General features: G+C 51.1%; 1 protein-coding gene across 1 annotated transcript in view; it reads right to left on the bottom strand.

Annotated features, from left to right (window-relative positions):
- The window catches only part of itsn2b (intersectin 2b), a 26,140-nt gene extending 8,104 nt beyond the window's left edge, over positions 1-18,036 (bottom strand). Inside the window, exons 1-24 of the mRNA XM_047031319.1 lie at positions 17,802-18,036; positions 11,335-11,415; positions 10,771-10,863; positions 10,253-10,316; positions 9,848-10,032; positions 9,484-9,735; positions 8,774-8,870; positions 8,468-8,610; positions 7,765-7,828; positions 7,546-7,683; positions 7,361-7,452; positions 6,977-7,239; positions 6,734-6,883; positions 6,288-6,428; positions 6,096-6,183; positions 5,863-6,002; positions 4,736-4,896; positions 4,030-4,570; positions 3,681-3,840; positions 3,274-3,398; positions 2,770-3,048; positions 2,331-2,524; positions 1,449-1,498; positions 16-182 (exon numbers count right to left, since the gene is read on the bottom strand). Coding sequence (XP_046887275.1) covers positions 16-182; positions 1,449-1,498; positions 2,331-2,524; positions 2,770-3,048; positions 3,274-3,398; positions 3,681-3,840; positions 4,030-4,570; positions 4,736-4,896; positions 5,863-6,002; positions 6,096-6,183; positions 6,288-6,428; positions 6,734-6,883; positions 6,977-7,239; positions 7,361-7,452; positions 7,546-7,683; positions 7,765-7,828; positions 8,468-8,610; positions 8,774-8,870; positions 9,484-9,735; positions 9,848-10,032; positions 10,253-10,316; positions 10,771-10,863; positions 11,335-11,341 — 3,594 coding nt within the window. The 5' untranslated portion in view covers positions 11,342-11,415; positions 17,802-18,036. The remainder of the gene's footprint in view (positions 1-15; positions 183-1,448; positions 1,499-2,330; positions 2,525-2,769; positions 3,049-3,273; positions 3,399-3,680; positions 3,841-4,029; positions 4,571-4,735; positions 4,897-5,862; positions 6,003-6,095; positions 6,184-6,287; positions 6,429-6,733; positions 6,884-6,976; positions 7,240-7,360; positions 7,453-7,545; positions 7,684-7,764; positions 7,829-8,467; positions 8,611-8,773; positions 8,871-9,483; positions 9,736-9,847; positions 10,033-10,252; positions 10,317-10,770; positions 10,864-11,334; positions 11,416-17,801) is intronic.
- Between the last annotated feature and the right edge of the window lie 101 nt (positions 18,037-18,137).

Genomic DNA, 18,137 nt, shown 5'->3' with positions numbered 1-18,137 from the left:
GTCGCGTGTCCGTACCTCAGCCTCTTTAGGCTTGACGTAGTTGGAGGGGAAGAGGCCGGCTCGGTCTCCCGTGCAGCCTCTCCACCAGTCCCCCTCCCGCTGGCTCACCAGGATGATGTCACCCTCCCTGAAGGTCAGGTCCCCTGACTCAGGGCTCTCGTACGTGTACAGGGCCACGAACTCTGGAGGGGGTCAGAGGTCAACCGTGAGGTGAGGGGTCTGCACGTGTGTCATACGCGTTTGTGTGTGTGGTGGTGATTTCCTGTCAGACTACAGGGCCGTTGCCTTCTGTATTTTTAGGAGGGGTGAGTGTGTGTGTGTTTGTGTGTGGGAAAGGGGGGGGAGGGGGGGGAATGTGTGGTGTTCATGGTGTTTGCATGGCAGAAAGTGTGTGTGTGTGTTGCTATCTAGGTTTACTGAGGCGTGTAACCTGTGACGGAAGAAACACGATCTCTGACACCTGTTCCTATTCACAACAACAGATTAGGACAGAGCATGTCCTTCAGAGAGTACATATAAACCCAGCAACAAGAGATTAGAACCCCCAACCTCTGTCCCCTGAGCTGAGCTTCCACCACCTCCACCCTGGGGGGCAGGATCATATCCCTCTCTCCCACCCTGCCTCCCTGCCTCCCTCTCTCTCTCCCACCCTGCCTCCCTGCCTCCCTCTCTCTCTCCCACCCTGCCTCTCTGCCTCTCTCTCTCTCTCCCACCCTGCCTCTCTGCCTCCCTCTCTCTCCCACCCAGCCTCTCTGCCTCCCTCTCTCTCTCCCACCCTGCCTCTCTGCCTCCCTCTCTCTCTCCCACCCTGCCTCTCTGCCTCCCTCTCTCTCTCCCACCCTGCCTCCCTGCCTCCCTCCCTCTCTCCCACCCTGCCTCCCTCTCTCCCACCCTGCCTGCCTCCCTCTCTCCCACCCTGCCTCCCTCTCTCCCACCCTGCCTGCCTCCCTCTCTCCCACCCTGCCTCCCTCTCTCCCACCCTGCCTGCCTCCCTCTCTCCCACCCTGCCTCCCTCTCTCCCACCCTGCCTGCCTCCCTCTCTCCCACCCTGCCTCCCTCTCTCCCACCCTGCCTCCCTCTCTCCCACCCTGCCTGCCTCCCTCTCTCCCACCCTGCCTCCCTCTCTCCCACCCTGCCTGCCTCCCTCTCTCCCACCCTGCCTGCCTCCCTCTCTCCCACCCTGCCTGCCTCCCTCTCTCCCACCCTGCCTCCCTGCCTGCCTCCCTCTCTCCCACCCTCTCTCCCTGCCTCCCTCTCTGCCTCCCTCTCTCCCACCCTGCCTCCCTCTCTCCCACCCTGCCTGCCTCCCTCTCTCCCACCCTGCCTCCCTCTCTCCCACCCTGCCTGCCTCCCTCTCTCCCTGCCTCCCTCTCTCCCTCTCTGCCTCCCTCTCTCCCACCCTGCCTCCCTCTCTCCCTGCCTCCCATCCTTCCACCAGGCTTCCATACCTTCTTGTTGGGAACCCTCATTGTTGTCAGATCCATCAGAAAACACAGAGCTGTAAACAGACAAACGAAAAGCATTTTATTAAGATTTAGCAAAGAATTCTCTTATCAATAATAAAGAAAGGGTAAAAACTATGTAGAGATATCCAAAGTAGAAGTAAAGACTTGTTTTCACAATAAATATAGCAGAACTTAATCCCAGTTATTACCTTTGTCCAATGCCCTTTGTTACAGTTACACACACACACACACACACAGGAACTGTACACATGACTGGATTACTTCACTGATAACTCTGCGATAACAACCACAAATATGTGCATAGCTGGGAACAGTGTGTGTCTGTGGGTTTATATTTTGTTACGCCTGTGTGTGTACATGCTTCCTCTCTGTGTGTGTGTATATAGGAGTGTATAAGTATTAGAGCCTGACCGATTTATCGGACAATATTAGGCATTTTCCAAACTATTGGTATCGGCATTTATAATGGCCGATAAATGAATATTATAAAAAATAAAACAAACGGACAAAACACCCTTCAACCATGTTATGAGTGTTGGCGTTGCATAGTTTGTCCACCAGAGGGCACTCTACATTGTCCCTGTTGGCAACACGTGTTTAGAACGCTACAAACCCGCAACAAGCCGGGTAGTGTTAGGGAAGTCTTTGTTCTTTTTGCGCGTTTCTGGATTTTAAAAAATCTTTTTTTTTTATATATATATATCGACCGATACATATTATATATATAATATATTATTATATCGATTTTTTAATTACTAAATATTTGTATCGATATCGGCCTTAAAAATCCTTTATCAGTTGAGCTCTAATAAGTATATGTATGTACAGGTATATATGTGTGTGTGTGTATGAGTGCATCCTCACTCGGCAGGTTCGTCCTCCCCCAGCAGAGCCACGTAGGTCTTGGGGAACCAGCCCTGCTGCCCCCCCAGCTCCCCCAGCCACCAGCTCTCCTGCTGCTCCAGCACGCGGATCACATCGTCCTTACTGAAGTTCAGGTGGCTCTCCGTCTTGGCTGTCCAGGAGCACAGGGCCTGGGCCAGCAGGGTGCCCACCACCTGGGGGGGGGGGGGGGGGGGGGGGGAGGAAGGGGAGGCAGAGGAATTCAGAGAGAGAAATAATTCTGTATTAGTGCTTGACTGGTGCTATTGTTCCATTTTAGATCAGAGAGCTCTTTGAGGAAGGTAGGGAGGAAGGAAGGAAGGGGGGAGGGAGGGAAAAGAAAGAAACTTGTCTACAGCATTCAAACACAACCGTTGCCCTCCTGCCCTGTTTCCCAGGACTCAGAGGTCAGAGGTCGTACCTGTCCCTGTTCCGAGGGGGCGGTGCTGGGATGGTGTGTGGGGGTGAAGGCAGACTTGGGCGGGGCGCTGGTGGGCGCGGCCGGCTCCGGGGCAGCAGTTGAGGTGTGGATGGAGGCCTGGGGCTTGAGCGCCTGCTTGTTGACCACGGCGTACAGAGCGCTTGTGGGCGGGGCCTGCGGGTGGGCCTGTCTCTCCACGTAGCTCTCTGGGAACCAGCCCATCTTCCCCCGCCCGCTGCCGTACAGCCAGCCCTGCTCACGCTCCGTCGACTCATCCACCTGACCACACACACACAGGACAATACACACACACACACAGGACGATACACACACACACACAGGACGATACACACACACACACACACACACACAGGACGATACACACACACACACACACACACACAGGACGTTACAAACACACAGACAAGCAGACACACGGACATTAGTATACACACGTCGATTTTCAGTTCCGAGGTCGTCTCGATGACATCACAGAGTCGTTACCTCGATGATGTCATCGGCCTCGAAGCTGAGCTCGTCCTTGTTGCGGGCAGTGAAGGGGTAGAGAGCTTGGAAGGAAGTGAGAGCGGCTGACTTCCTGTGCTCCCTGGCCTGTGGCTGCAGACCTCCTAGAACAGCCAATTAAAATGTATCAGACACCAACAAATCAGAACTCTCAATCCATTCACTTGATGATGTATTATTAAATGTAGAAATGTATTATTGATAAAAAATGTATAGAGACATTGGAGTCTGAGGGAAAGTAATAGAACGTTAGCCTGGGCCATTTGGTATATGAAAGTTGGAATAAATGACCCAAGTCTAGCTATAGAGACCCAGTCACCTATGACCCTAGGTAAAGAGAGGTTTATGAGTGACCTATGACCCCAGGGACGGAGATGTTTGCGAACCTTTCCTCTCCTCCAGGCCTCGTAGCAGAGCTGTCAGCTTCGCCTGGATATCCGACTTCCCTCCATTCACCTGCTTCTGGCCGGACCCCTCCTCCTCCTTCCTCTTCCTCTCCTCCTCCTTCCTCTTCCTCTCCTCGTCTGCCCTATTCCTCTCCTCCTCCTCCTCCAGTCTTCTCTTCTCCTCCTCCTTCCTCTTCCTCTCCTCATCCGCCCTCTTCCTCTCCTCATCCGCCCTCTTCCTCTCCTCATCCGCCCTCTTCCTCTCCTCATCCGCCCTCTTCCTCTCCTCATCCGCCCTCTTCCTGTCCTCCTCTGCTTTTTTCCTTTCTTCCTCGCGCCTCCTCTTCTCCTCCTCATCCTGCCTTTTCTTCTCCTCCTCCCTCTTTCTCCTCGCCTCCTCCGCTCTCTTCCTCTCCTCCGAGTCTCTGATGGCAGCCTCCGCAGCCCGCTGCCGTCTCCTATCCTCCTCCTCCCTCTCTTTCTTACGCTCCTCCTCTCTCCTCTCCTCCTCCAACCTCCTCCTCTCTTCCTCCTGCCTTCTCTTCTCCTCCTGCCTCCTCCGCTCCTCCTCCCTCCTCTCCTCCTCCAGCCTCCTCCTCTCCTCCTCCCTCCTCCTCCTGTCTTCCTCCTCCTGTCGTCTCCTCTCCTCCTGCGTCTTGCGTTCCTCGTCTCTCCTCCGCTCCTCCTCCCTCCTCCTCTCCTCCTCCTCCTCCTTGGCCCGGCGCTCTCGCTCGGCCAGCTCCCTGGCGGCCAGGAGCCGGGCCTGGGCCTCCCTCTCCTCCTCCTCTCTCAGCTTGGCCTCCCTCTCCTCCTGCAGCCTCCTCTGCCTCTCCTCCTCCTCCCTCCGCAGCTTCTCCTGCCACTGGCGCTCCTTCTCCAGCTTAATACGCCTAGAGGGAGGAGGAGTGGGTGGAGGAGTGGGTGGAGGAGAGAGACAGGGGAGACAGAGACAAGAGTTTTTACCCTTTATAATCCAGACAGAACATTGTCTTATGGAGGCTAATAGGGTTGTTTTGATTTTACGGATCTATATACTACTGACAGCAGTAGGTTACCTTTGAGCTTCCTCCTCCTCCATCCTCTTCCTGTCCTCTTCCATCCTCTTCCTGTTCTCTTCCTGCTGCCTCAGCCTCTTCAGCTCTCTCAGCTTGTCCTCCCTGATGCTCTGCAGCTTCTCCAGGGCAGACTGCTGCTTCCTCTGACTGGCCCTCAGGTCCTGACACACACCACACACACACCACACACACCACACACACACACGGCATATTTACGTCTATGCGACAGATTTTGTACAAAAACGTGAAGGTAACGTAATGACTTGGGCCGTATTAACATTATGATGCAAGACACACACACACGGCAACCACAGATCACACATGAAGCACTACAGAGGAATTGGGTGATCAGCTGGGGAAAGACAAAAAGAGAAAGGGAAAGAGAGCACAAGAGGCAGAGAGAGGCCGATAGAGGCAGAGAGAGAGAGGCAGAGAGAGAGAGGCAGAGATAGAGAGGCAGAGAAAGAGAGAGAGAGAGGCAGAGAGACAGAGTCAGATAGAGAGAGGCAGAGAGAGAGAGAGAGAGAGAGAGAAAGAGAGGCAGAGAGAGAGAGCACCTTAAGGAGGTAGAAGAGGTTACTAAGGCAGGCCAGCAGAGAGAGCAGCCCCTGCAGTACACTTCCACCTGCAGCAGGACACTGCAGCAGGGTGGGAGATTTAAGAGGTGGAGAATGCATTCAGGGGAGGTTAGGCATAAACATGTAGGATGATACAAGGGGGGAGGGGAATGAAGAAAGAGAGAGAGAGAGACAGAGAGAGAGAGAGGATGGTTAAGGAAAAAGGGGGGGAAAGAGGGAGAGGATGAAAGGAGAAGGAGAAAAGAGAGGGGTGGAAGAGAGGAGGGTTAAGGAAGGCAGAAACACCCTGGAAGCTGATGGTTAGAAGCACACAGTTACAAGCAGGAATCTCTGGTCCAGTCTACAGGGGCTTGGCCCAGCCTGTTCAGTCTACAGGAGCTTGGCCCAGCCTGTTCAGTCTACAGGAGCTTGGCCCAGCCTGTTCAGTCTACAGGGGCTTGGCCCAGCCTGTTCAGTCTACAGGAGCTTGGCCCAGCCTGTTCAGTCTACAGGGGCTTGGCCCAGCCTGTTCAGTCTACAGGGGCTTGGCCCAGCCTGTTGTGCTCTCACCAGCAGGCCGTTGTTGTACTGGTCCATGTCGGCCAGCGTTGAGGCCGTCTCCCTCTCCAGGGCGTCCAGCTGCTGCCTCAGCCGGGTGCACGTTCCGCTCCGCTCACTCACACTGCGCCGCATGGTGGACATGGTGGACACTGGGGACCAGGGGACACAGGTCAGCAGAGCTGCCCCGAGAGAGGGGCGGGCGGGAGGGGGGATAGAGGGGCAGAGAGAGGGTGCAGTCAGACCTGGGAGGTTGTTGAGCTCCATGTTCTTGACCTTCTCACTGAGCCTGTGCTGCTCTGGGGTCAGCTGGGACAACTTCCTCTGGTACTCCTTAAGGACAGGAAACAGGAAACGCATCATCAGGCTGAGACAGACTTGACAAGGGAGGGTGAGGATACGGTGATACACTCAATTTCTGAAAAACACACACACACCTCCATCTGTCTCTGCAAAGTGTTTATGTCCTGTCTGCGGGTCTCTCTTCTCTGATTGGTCAGCTCCAGCTCGCTCTTCTGAACCCTTTTCTCACTCTGGGCGTCGCGCAGACGGTCTGATATCTGTCTGTGCTTGTTACCCTGGAAACAGAGAAAGAGAGAGAGACAGAGGAGAGGGGAGAGAGAGAGAGGAGAAGGGGGAGAGAGAGAGACAGAGGAGAGGGGAGAGAGAGAGAGACAGAGGAGAGGGGAGAGAGAGACAGAGAGACAGAGGAGAGGGGAGAGAGAGAGATAGTAAGCATGTGAGGACAGAAAGGGGTGAAAGACAGAAAAAAAAGTAAGAGTTCATCCACATGAATGTGCATTTTATGTCATTTCTGGTTTCAGTAAATGTGTGTGTGACCATGTGTGTGAATGTTTGTGTATGAGTGTGTGTGTGTTCTCACCACAGCCTCCAGCTCCATCTCCAGGCTCCTCTTCTTGGCTCTCAGCCGGGTGATGTCCTCCTGCTCCTGCCCCTTCTGACTCTGCATCTCTGTTCTCCTCCTCCTCTCCCACTCCTCCTTCCTCTGACGCTCCAGCTCCCGCTGGGCCGCCTCACACACACACACACACACACACTTAAACATGACGAGCCGAAACGCACCCCCCTCATACTCGAGTAGGTTTACAGCAGCCTGCGCCCTCACCTCCTTTCTCTCCACCTCCTTCAGCCTCTCCTCCTCCCTCTGCCTCTCCAGCTCCCTCTGTCGCTCCAGCCTCCTCTCCTCCTCCTTCCTCCTCCTCTCCTCCAGCTCCCTGACCTCCCGCTCTCTCCGCTCGCGCTCGTCCCTCTCCTTCTGGGCACGGCGCTCCTCCTCTCTCCTCTGCGCCTCCTGCAGGGCTAGCCTCCTCTTCTCCAGCTCCGCGTTCCCCCGCTCCAGGTTGGCCTTGAACTTGTCCTCGAACGACACTGCAGCCCACCCAGAGGAGAGGAGAGGGGAGGATCGAAGTTTTAGTGTTTTAGTGTGTGTTCGTGGGTGAATTTGTATGTGAGTGTGTGAGAGTGTGTGTGTGTGTGTGTGTGTACATACAGTTGCTCCTGGTCTTCTGCGCTGGTTCCACTTCCAGGTCATCAGTGAGGGCAGCATAGAGGGAGCTGCTGCTGCTGCCGTTCACAGCACTCCTACACACACACACACACACACACACACACACACACACAGGATATGAGACGTTTACCTGGGTAGGGGAAGTGAAAGTGTGTGTGTGTGTGTACCTGTGTGATGGAGGGATCAGCTCTGCTGGCAGACTGAGAGGTAAGGGCTGTCCAGTCTTGGCCATATCCACCAGGTGCATGGCCAGGATAAACTCCTCCCCCTTCAGCTTGCCATCCTTGTCTATGTCCGCTAGGGTCCTAGAGAGAAACAGGTTACAGGCAACGCTGATCAGTCTGAGTCCATAAGAGTATGGATGATGATGATGATGATGTACTCACCAGATGGTTGCCAGCTGTGTTTGACTTAGCATAGTGGTTGCCATGGCGTTCCTCACCTGAGGACCTGAAAAACAGAAACTGTTCAGATAGTGTGTGTGTGTGTTGTGGTAATACATTTGTGAGCATGTCTGAGTGATACAGTAACTCTGTCTGTGTGTGTGTGTGTGTGTGTGTGTGTGTGTGTGTGTGTGTGTGTGTGTGTGTGTGTGAGCGAGAGTGTGTGTGTGTTATATTGTGTTGTAACAGTTTCACAGAAACAGGTCTGGCAAGACCTGGCCTTTCTCTTCAGTTAAAGACACCACACTAGAAAGAAGAGAGAGAGATAAGTGTGTGTGTGTGTGTGTGTGGGAGAAAGTGTGTTTGTGTCTCAAAGCTTCTAGATCCCACACCAAAGGCCCAGACATGAGGGAGTCCTGAGAGGAAGCAGAGGAGCTCTCAGAGGCTGGAAGACACGGAGGAGCCGTTAGAGGCTGGGACACACGGAGGAGCCGTTAGAGGCTGGGACACACAGAGGAGCCCTCAGAGGCTGGGAGACACGGAGGAGCTGTGAGGCTGGAATGTGAAGCTAGCAGGTCACATGATGACTGACACACCGCCTCGTGAGGACACCTGCACTCCTGCATTCCACACATGCTTGGGCGGGGGACGAGGCATGACTGTTGAACACACACACACACACACAGACACACCCACACACACCCACCTGAGAGGTATCCGGTCATGTTCTTGTCCAGGCTGTTGAACTGCTGTCTGTATTTGAGGCGGGTGGCGTGGGGGACGGCCCAGTCGGAGGGGGCAGTCTTTGGGGAGGCGTCCGCCAGGGAGGCGGGGGAGGAGGAGGCGGAGCTGAGGGAGGAGGGGAGGAGTCAGTCTAGAAGAGGAGTGGTGTGTGTGTTGAGGTGATACCTGGATATAGGTGGGTGTGTGCTGAGCTGATATCTGTGTTTGTTTAGTTGATATCTGTCGGTGTGTGTGCTTAGGTGCTGTCTGTGTGTGTGTGTGTGTGTACCTGCTGGAGCCCAGGTCCAGCAGAGAGGAGAACATGTTGACTGCAGGAGAGGAGGACAAGCCCAGAGGAGAGGAGTATGGACCAGACAGAGTCAGACCTGGGGAGAAGCAGAGAGGTCAGTACACACACACACACACACACACACAGTTTCTCCAGCTACTTAATTAGCATACACTTTCCTGCCCCTTGCTGAGGGGAACACATATAATCATTTACACTGTTAATGTGAACCTGATGATAGTGGGAGAGAGAAACAGACAGGGAAATATACTGAGACAGACAGACAGGTAGACAGACTAGGAGACAGGCAGGACCACAGACAGGCAGACAGACTAGGAGACAGACAGACAGACAGACAGACAGGACCACAGACAGACAGGCAGACAGACTAGGAGACAGACAGGACCACAGACAGACAGGACCACAGACAGACAGACAGACAGACAGACTAGGAGACAGACAGACATACAGGACCACAGACAGACAGGCAGACAGACTAGGAGACAGACAGACAGGCAGACAGACAGGACCACAGACAGACAGGCAGACAGACAGACAGACTAGGAGACAGACAGGACCACAGACAGACAGACAGACTAGGAGACAGACAGACAGACTAGGAGACAGACAGACAGGCAGACAGACTAGGAGACAGACAGACATATAGACAGACAGGACCACAGACAGACAGGCAGACAGATTCCTCTCACCAGTTCCCATGATTCCACTCTGCATGGGCTGTAGAAATCCCATGGTGCCGTTGGGCAGCGCAGGGCTTCCCAGCGAGGGCAGCAGGGGCATGGTGCTGGAGCCAACCAGAGGACTCATGCCCATTGCCGTGGGGACCAGGGGTGTGAGTGAGGTCATGGGGGTCATGGGTGAGATTGTTGTCGTCATGGGGATGGGGGTCAGCATGGCCACGCCCCCTGGCATCATTGACAGGTTTGGCATAGAGCCCATCCCTGAGGAAGACACACACACACAAAACAGCGAGTTAACACTCTCTGGTATGAATTATAATGTACTTAATACAAATAGTGAAATAAAGACTTGAAACTCTTAATTTCAAATAACCGTAGCGCGAGTTGGACATGGCAGCCGAGTGGGCGTGGCTAGGGGCGGGCACTGGGGGCTGCTTCATGATGATTGGCAGAGCCGAGGGGAGGGGCGTGCCATGCAGCTTGAGCTTAATAAGCTTCATAGCGATGGAGAACTCCAGCCTGTCCATCTTTCCATCCTTGTTCATATCCGCCAGAGCCCTGAGAGAGGGAGGGAGAGGGAGAAAGATGAGGGAGAGGGAGGGGGAATCGAAGTGATTTGAAATTGGGAGATTAAGATTTTATGATTGGAGTGTGTCCGTGTGTGTGAGAGAGAGAGAGAGAGAGAGAGAGAGAGAGAGAGAGAGACAAAGAGAGAGTGTGTGTGAGAGTGTGTGTGTGTGTGTGTGAGAGTGCGTGTGTGTGTGTGTTCACTGCTCACCAGATCTCTGCCAGCACTGGAGAGGGCAGACCTGACTGCAGGAAGAACTTCCTGGCCTGTTCCCCTGGAGACAGCAAGCCACAGATCAGACAGCAAGCCACAGATCAGACAGCAAGCCACAGATCAGACAGCAAGCCACAGATCAGACAGCAAGCCACAGATCAGACAGCAAGCCACAGATCAGACAGCAAGCCACAGACCAGACAGCAAGCCACAGATCAGACAGCAAGCCACAGATCAGACAGCAAGCCACAGATCAGACAGCAAGCCACAGATCAGACAGCAAGCCACAGATCAGACAGCAAGCCAAAGATCAGACAGAAAGCCACAGATCAGACAGCAAGCCACAGACCAGACAGCAAGCCACAGACCAGACAGCAAGCCACAGATCAGACAGCAAGCCACAGGCCAGAGAGGAGAAGGGACGTCATTCAACACACATGTATTCGTATATATGTGTACATGTGTGTGTGTATGTGTGTACGTGTGTGTATGTGTGTATGTGTACATGTGTGTACCTGAGACAAAGCCCATGGCAGGAGAGAGGGTGTCAAACTTGTGGTCATGTTTTCCCCTCTCATCGGGGGTGATGGCCCACACACTAACGCCCCCTGGGGGGAGGGGGGGGAGAAAAAAAGTAATACATACAAAAAAAACATGTTTTTAATATTTTCCTCTGACACAAGGTACATCACCACAGTATCTAATTACAGACCAATCACAGCAGTCTAAAGAGAGCGAGAGAGAAAGCGAGAGAGAGAAAGAGAGAAAGAAAGAGAGAAAGAGAGAGCGTGTCTGTGTGGTTGGAAGATAAACATCTCAGGTGGAGTATACAGGAAGAGAACTGATTGGTTTCACTACCTTATGTAAACACTTTCTACCCAACCCACACCCTCACCCACACACACACACACACACACACTCACACACACACACACACACATTAACGTCTTAGCAGGACAGAGAGAGAAAAAGAGAGAGATGGAAACAGACACTGGTTACAGCAAACATCCTTTTTCTCAGATGGAAACTGAGAAAAATGACTGCTCACACATAGTCCCACACAAACACGGGACTCTTACCATTCATGGTTGCAGGTGGGCAGGAGGGGGGGGGGGGGGGCTACCAGTCTTGTTCTCAGCTGCTGGATAGCTCACAGTTATCTGCAAAACACACACACACACACAGAGTCAGCACCCTGAGGCTACACACAATCAGCATCGCTAGCTCACACACACAGACACACACACACACACACACACACACACAGAGACAGGCATCACACGCCGACAGAGTCCTCTCATCAATAATGCAGGGAGGGCAGAGCACTGCTCAGCCTCCACATCTCAACTGAGTTAGAGGAGAGAGAGACAGAGACAGAGACAGAGAGAGAGAGAGAGAGAGAGAGAGAGAGTTGCTGTGTTTTGGGCTAATCAGGAACATTCTCAGAAAGCCCATATTCCATGGACATACACAAATACCTTAACCTCGGGAAATAGTAATAGTGTGTGTGTGTGTGTGTGTGTGTGTACTGTTAACAGAGTAATACTGGAACATTCAGAGGGGAGCACCACAGAGTTGAGACTCAAATCCACCTGACCTAACTGACACTCACAACACAACCAACTTCACCACTAACACACATAGTTTCCAGTTTCCTCTTATCGATGTGGGCTCCTTAAGAGAGCTCAAAACAAAGCTGCACATGTGAAAAGCGCTCCTGTTTCGACTGCATTGGCTGTCCAGCCACAAGCATCAAGTCGTAGGTGGAGAATCTGCAGGGTCAGCATTCCAGAGAATCCACAAACGGCTTCCTAACCAGTAACCAACGGATACAAGCTTTCCTGTTCTGCTCCACAGCCACGGTCAGGTGACAGGAAGTGATGCGAGGGGGGCTTTCAGCACCCTCTCCCAGGACGGAGATGTGTCACAGAGAGGGAGGACAAGTGGGAAACTGATTCAGCAAAGAGAAGGAATAGAGATACAGTGCCCTCCAAAAGTATTGGAACAGTGAGGCCAATTCCTTTATTTTTGCTGTAGACTGAAAACATTTGGGCTTGACATCAAACGATGAATGTGAAACCAGAGATCAACGTTTCAGCTTTTATTTCCAGGTATTTACATCAGGATCTGATGCACAAATTAGAAAATATCACCTTTTTGTTCGAACCCACCCATTTGTCACGTGAGCAAAAGTATTGGAACATATGACTGACAGGTGTGTTTTGTTGCCCAGGTGTGTCCTATTACATACATTATTCAATCAATAAATACCACTGAATGTCTACACTCAGGTTCAGATTGGGTAAGATAGGTTTTGTCTATGCAGACTGTATTCAGAGGTGAAAACAACATGAAAACCGGAGCGCTGTCTTTGGGTGAAAAACAAGCAATTGTGAGTCTTAGAGAAGATGGAAAATCAATCAGAGCCATTGCAGAAACATTGGCCATAGCCAGTACAACCATTTGGAATGTCCTGAAGAAGAAAAAAACTACTGGTGTACTAAGTAACAGACGTCGAACAGGTAGACCAAGGAAAACATCAGCAGTTGATGACAGAAACATTGTGAGAGCTGTAAAGAAAGACCCTAAAACAACTGTTAGTGAGATCAGCAACAACCTCCAGATGGCAGGAGTGAAGGTATCACTATCTACTGTTCGCAGAAGACTTCATGAACAAAAGTACAAGGGCTACACCAGAAGATGCAAACCACTCATTGGCAAGAAGAATAGGAAGGCCAGGCTGGAATTTGCCAAAAAGTACAGAGATGAACCTCAAAAATTCTGGGACAAAGTTTTATGGACTGATGAGACAAAGATTAACTTTTACCAAAGTGATGGAAAGGCTAAAGTTTGGAGAAAGAAAGGAACTGCTCATGATCCCAAACACACAAGCTCATCTGTGAAACACGGTGGAGGTAATGTCATGGCTTGGGCTTGCATGGCTTCTTCTAGGACGGGCTCATTAATCTTCATTGAGGATGTAACACATGATGGCAGCAGCAAAATGAACTCGGAAGTCTACAGAAACATTTTGTCTGCCAATTTAAGGAAAGATGCAACCAAACTGATTGGCAGAGCCTTCATCATGCAGCAAGATAACGACCCAAAACACACTGCCAAAACAACAAAGGAGTTCATCAGGGGCAAGAAATGGAAGGTATTAGACTGGCCAAGTCAATCTCCAGACTTAAACCCTATAGAGCATGCATTTTACCTGCTTAAGAGGAGACTGAAGGGAGGAACCCCACAAAACAAACAACAACTGAAAGAGGCTGCAGTGAAAGCCTGGGAAAGCATCAAAAAGGAAGAATGCAAAAGTTTGGTGACGTCAATGGGTCACAGACTTGCTGCAGTTATTGAAAGCAAAGGATTTGCAACTAAATATTAAGTCTTATTCACTTAAATATGTTTTAAGTATATCTGTTCCAATACTTTTGCTCACATGACAAATGGGTGGATTCAAACAAAATGTGATATTTTCTTAGTTGTGCATCAGATCCTGATGTAAATACCTGGAAATAAAAGCTGAAACGTTGATCTCTGGTCTCACGTTCATTATTTGATGTCAAGCCCAAATGTTTTCAGTCTACAGCAAAAATAAAGGAATTCGCCTCACTGTTCCAATACTTTTGGAGGGCACTGTATAAGGAATAATACAGAACTTAAGGTCTGGGCAAATATCTATTTTCAACATTGTACTATTATATCTTGGGGGGATTGGCAGGTGAGGGAGAGTGAGAGAGAGACCTGGGGGGACGAGGGCGACACTGATACTGAGAAACCTGAAAACGGAGAGATGTGTGTGTGTGTACAGTTAGGACAATGTGGTCGAGCAAGACAACCTCACAATGGGGTGTGTGTTGTGCGAGTGTGCCAGCCATCTGTTCCCCCCGTCCTCCTGAATGTCCTCGCGTTCTCATCCAGCTCTCAGGGGAACAGGCACAGGCAGGGTCTCTAACGCTGGTGTCTCTCAGGGTAACAGGCACAGGCAGGGTCTCTAACGCTGGTGTCTCTCAGGGTAACCAGGGTCTCTAATGCTGGTGTCTCTCAGGGTAACCAGGGTCTCTAATGCTGGTGTCTCTCAGGGTAACCAGGGTCTCTAACGCTGGTGTCTCTCAGGGTAACCAGGGTCTCTAACGCTGGTGTCTCTCAGAGTAACCAGGGTCTCTAACGCTGGTGTCTCTCAGAGTAACCAGGGTCTCTAACATTGAAGGCCGGCCAGGCAGGGTGTGTGGGTGGGTGGGGAGCCTCTACAGGCTGTGTAGGCACCCGACATGGAGAGAAAATCTGCGGAGCCGATGCAAATGAGATCTAATGGAACGTTGGTGGAGCATACAGGGAGGCAGGATGGAGGGAAGAGAGAGGGAGAGAGAGAAAGAGTGAGAGGTTTAATTTGCATTGTGTAGTGAAATCTGGAGTGGGTCTGGCCTTTTGGAGACACAGATGACAAACACAGCCTTCAGAGTCAACCAAAGAACCACTCACATCCACACAAACACACACTGTTGTCACATCCACACAAACACACACTGTTGTCACATCCACACAAACACACACTGTTGTCGCCATCGCTGGTGGAATTGTTGGAGGCAGGAAACCAGTGCTGGGATACTAGTTCTGAACAGGAAGGGCAAAGAGCCGATACAGTGAACACACACACACACTTATATTAGAGTCATGGTTAACTCAGTGTCTTGCTCTGTTTCATTTTGTCTCCCCCACAGACACACACACACTTGTAAGTGGGGAGAAAGATACACCTGACTCAACAGTGTCTGAACACTGAGTCATCCTGCCTGTCATCTCCCAGGAATGCAGACGGACTCATCCCTAGCAGAGTAGACAGAAACAAGAGACACACAGAGAGAGAGAGAGACACAGAGAAACAAAGAGAGTGAGAGAGTGAGAGAGTGAGTGAGTGAGTGAGTGAGAGAGAGAGAGAGAGAGAGAGAGAGAGAGAGAGAGAGAGAGAGAGCGAGATTGCACCTAGATCAACTATACTGATCTATCTGGGACGAGACTTGGGATTTGTAGTCTTTGCCAAAAGAGTAGTCTCTCTTAGTAAGAACTACGATGTCTCTGATGCGACCAAGAGCAGAACCTCTGTGGTGTTGTATTCCAGGCGGTCTCCTCCATGTTGGGAGAAGAGAACTACATTACCCACACTAACTTCTGGAACTACACTACCCAGCCTAAAGTTCTAAAAGCTCCATTCACATGTCCAGGGGATCGGTGACTTCACTTTGTGACCTCATCTGAAACAGCTCGGTCTTATCTCTTTTCTCTCTCTCTCTTTCTCTCTTTTCCTCTCTCTCCCTCTCTCCATCCTACTTGCACTTGACTGGCCATTATCATGAATAATGAAACACAGCAATAAATTTGGCTGCCCGATTGATGAATGATGTTGGTTTTTCTTTTGTTTGGATTGCAGCATACCACTCCCTTCAATGTCTCTCGTGTGCATAAAAGCCTGTAGCCTTTAGCTCAAACACCACCCTATACTGCAGGCCTACAATGAGTCACAGTCCCCAACCCACTCTCTCCCTCTCTCCCTCCCCCTCTCTGTCATTCTCTCTCTCAAACCCTCATTCTCACTTAACTCCACAATATCCACCCCCCAACCCTCTCTCCTTCACGCTCTGCCTGACACAAACAGGCATATTGCAACACAGCAATATGTCGCCTGCCAGATAACGACCTACTGTACAGCAGGACCATGCAACACGTGGATGACCTTGCACACACAGGGACCCAAACATCTGTGGTGGGAGGCTGCTGCTACACCTCAGGGACATTCCTCCACGCCTGGAGGCTCTATGTGCGGAGGGCCGGCTACTAGCTTCACAAGCCTTCACGTTAGAAAGTTCCGCTTCTGGTGGTGAAGGAACCACACCAATCTCCCGTCGGTAAACACTGAGTGATTGAGATGGTGTGTAAAGGTCGGTGGTGTGTGGATGGATGGATAGGATAGAAAGAGAGAGAGGGATTAGGTATGGGTCAACTAATCTGGTCTGGATGAACTGTCTGGGTTGGGCTAATCTGTTAAGAAGGTGTGGTACTACTTAAAGCTCACCAATGTTGCATTCATCCATAACGCTTCTGAGAAGTCGTCAGGGGAAACTCTGATCTTCAGTCTTACTCGCTAGTAACTCGTTCTTTTCAGGCATTGCCGGCAATACGGCAGCTAACTGGGTCAGAGACACACATACTCTTCCACCAGTGGTGTGCTGGTGACCGGATGAAAACATGTCCACTCTATCAGCACACATGCCTGAAAAGTCTAAAATGACAACGTCAAAAGTGAAGTATTTTGCTATATCCATGTCTACAGTTGAAGCACAGCAAGCTAGAAGCCCTTCTCCACGTCCGCTGTGGCAGTAGGGCTAGGACAGGTCACAGGGGTGTCAACAAGGGACACAGCCGGCACCCACCCCTCAGGGAAATGAATGACAGTCAACACAAGGTTCCCTGGATCCTTGCCAACTAACCAGGCCTGGCTCTGACAGAGCCCCAGACACTGTTGCCTTCCTTGTTACAATGCCAGCCTCAGCCTCTACTCCAGCCTCTACCCCTGTCCCAGCCTCTACCACTGCCCCTGCCCCAGCCTCTACCCCTGCCCCCAGCCTCTATTCGTGCCCCAGCCTCTACCCCTGCCCCCAACCTGTAAAAGGCCTCAGCTACCACCCCTGGTCCCAACCCCATCCCCAGCCGTAAAAAGATTGAGGCTCGAGGCCTACCTCAACTGACAAACTCCCTTCAGCATCGGACATAGGTTGTGATTGATGTACTTAACATCAAACAACTATGATCCATCTGCCGCGTACACTGACGTCAAGGGGACCTAATCATTCAGCACCAGTACACAGGTGAGCACACATGGAGGAATTGCGGGGGCTCGACAATAGACAGCCTAAACAAACCACCACAGTGAGATCCAAATCAGAGGACACATATAGGCCTATATTAGTGATTCAAACGGGCAGATATTGTTGACAGTGTATCAGCCAGTAGATTTTAAACATCTAGGTGTTGCCGATAGGGATCCAGACCAGAATGTCAACAACAACAAAAGAAGAAGAAAAAAAATCCCAAGTCTGACGTTTGCATTCTTGGTCGCAAGCAAGAGAGAGAGAGACAAGTTTGTAACCTGCTGAACTAGTTTTGAAAAGTATAATTTCCGATTACAACATTTTCCTTTTGTAATCACTCACATTGGTTTTGTAATTTGTGATATGCAACTAGTATAAACTAAAGATAAAAACGATCATCCAGGCCAGTCAAGATACAGCGCTAACCACACGTCCATGCCCCAATTGTCCTCTAATAATCGAACAAGAGTCGATAAGTTGTAGCTATTTTGAGCGCTGCACTATTGCGAACGTTGCAATTAACCGGTTTTGTGAAGCACCTGTTATAATGACGCTGGCTTTAATACATGTTATATCCCTCCGTTGTACATAGGCATCCCATCACTACCACATTTTGTGACAATATCAAACTTGGCTAAGCTGTCCGCTGAGAGAGGCAGTTTCGGGTGCCAACATACCTCTAACTAGTGGGGAAAACATGGACTTTCGTCTCCTCTGGGTCCTCAATTCAAAGTCGATTTGGTCCGTCAGATTATCACCCGTGTATGAAGCCTTGCGGTACTATTAAAACAATTCAGAAACTGAAACAAGACGAAGTTTAGAACTGTGAACCTGTTGCTGTCAGCTACACAAACAACATGGCTGAATTCGCTCGCTGGAGTTCCGGGCACAGGCAGGGACGTTGATTTGACTATACTGACTGGGCGGCGGGGTGGGAGGAGAGAGCGCTGTCTAGGGGTAGGGTGGTTGTGGGTACCCGCCAAGTGGGTTGGGTACGCGCATACTCTTTTTTT

This window comes from Hypomesus transpacificus, chromosome 12 (genome assembly GCF_021917145.1).
Source record: "Hypomesus transpacificus isolate Combined female chromosome 12, fHypTra1, whole genome shotgun sequence".
Lineage (NCBI taxonomy): Eukaryota > Metazoa > Chordata > Actinopteri > Osmeriformes > Osmeridae > Hypomesus > Hypomesus transpacificus.
Note: the sequence above shows the minus strand (reverse complement) of the source record. Positions and strands in the feature narration are given on the sequence as shown.